Consider the following 1,095-nt stretch of genomic DNA (forward strand, 5'->3'; position numbering starts at 1 on the left):
AATAGCCAATCCAACCAATTGTGAATGAAGCATTTGAAAGGTTACTCTATGTTTTGACCATAGCCTGAGTCTAGCTATAGCCAAAGTGATCAAAACTCAAAGAGTTGACTCAGCTGTACAAGCATCCTCCGACATAGTGACGAAACGAGGCTCCATTCTCAAAACGATTGAGGTCTTTCTGGAGCAGCAGCAGGCTTGTTGTGACAGAAGCTCATGGCATCTACTGCCAAAAGATAGTGACGTGCACGCTGTGGAGAAGGTGGCCAACGTCTGGGGCCTCTAAATGATTCACAGATCTGCTGGTTTCTGAAACAAAGACCACCCTGTCATCTTTGAAGCCTGTCAGGGAGCACATCACTGGCATACTGAATGAACAGGAGGAAGATGATGCCTAACACCACAAATGACAAAGGTAATGATGGATGACCTGCAACAGTGAAAGTATATGTATAGCTGATTATGCTGTCCCATGTGCAATTATCTATGAAAACAGATGGTACAGTAAAATAATAATAAAATAATATTAGGCCATTACAGTGTGTCATCAGACGCTATCATATTTAAAGCCCCCTTAAATCGCAGCTGAACTCAGTCAACTGTATTGTGCCATATGTTTAAGTTTAAGATCCAAAAAAATGAAGATAAAAAGATGATCAATATGTAGATTACGTTAAGGCATTACACTGTGTGTTATATCTAATGCACTCTTTCCATGCCTCAACTTTACTCTCTGTCTGAGCCGATGAAACTTTGTTTTGCAATCTTTTTTATTTTAATTTATGATATTATTAGGATTGTTCTCAAACACAGTATGTTTGGGTAAAAAAGATACTAAAGTAATGTCAAAATAATGACACCTAGTGGCATGGAAGCGTAATGCAAAATCTAATAAACACACACACACACACACACACACACACAATGGAGTACACTTTTAAATGTTTATTTGGTATTATTAAGACTAAATAAACAGCATAACATTTTCATGATATACTGTATATGGTTTAAATACAACAAATTCTGTTCTGACATTGAGGTTTATATACAGTATCCTGTATATATATATATATATATATATATACTTTCATAATATTT

At 36.1% G+C, this 1,095-nt stretch overlaps 1 protein-coding gene across 1 annotated transcript in view; it reads left to right on the forward strand.

Annotated features, from left to right (window-relative positions):
* Window positions 1–387: 387 nt before the first annotated feature.
* Window positions 388–1,095, forward strand: part of LOC107576908 (guanylate-binding protein 3-like) — a gene marked incomplete at its 3' end in the record, with an annotated part of 5,094 nt that continues 4,386 nt past the window's right edge. The window contains exon 1 of the mRNA XM_016263030.1: window positions 388–412. Within this exon, the coding sequence (XP_016118516.1) occupies window positions 388–412 (25 nt within the window). The remainder of the gene's footprint in view (window positions 413–1,095) is intronic.

This window comes from Sinocyclocheilus grahami, unplaced genomic scaffold (genome assembly GCF_001515645.1).
Source record: "Sinocyclocheilus grahami isolate Dianchi unplaced genomic scaffold, SAMN03320097.WGS_v1.1 scaffold4613.1, whole genome shotgun sequence".
Classification (NCBI taxonomy): domain Eukaryota; kingdom Metazoa; phylum Chordata; class Actinopteri; order Cypriniformes; family Cyprinidae; genus Sinocyclocheilus; species Sinocyclocheilus grahami.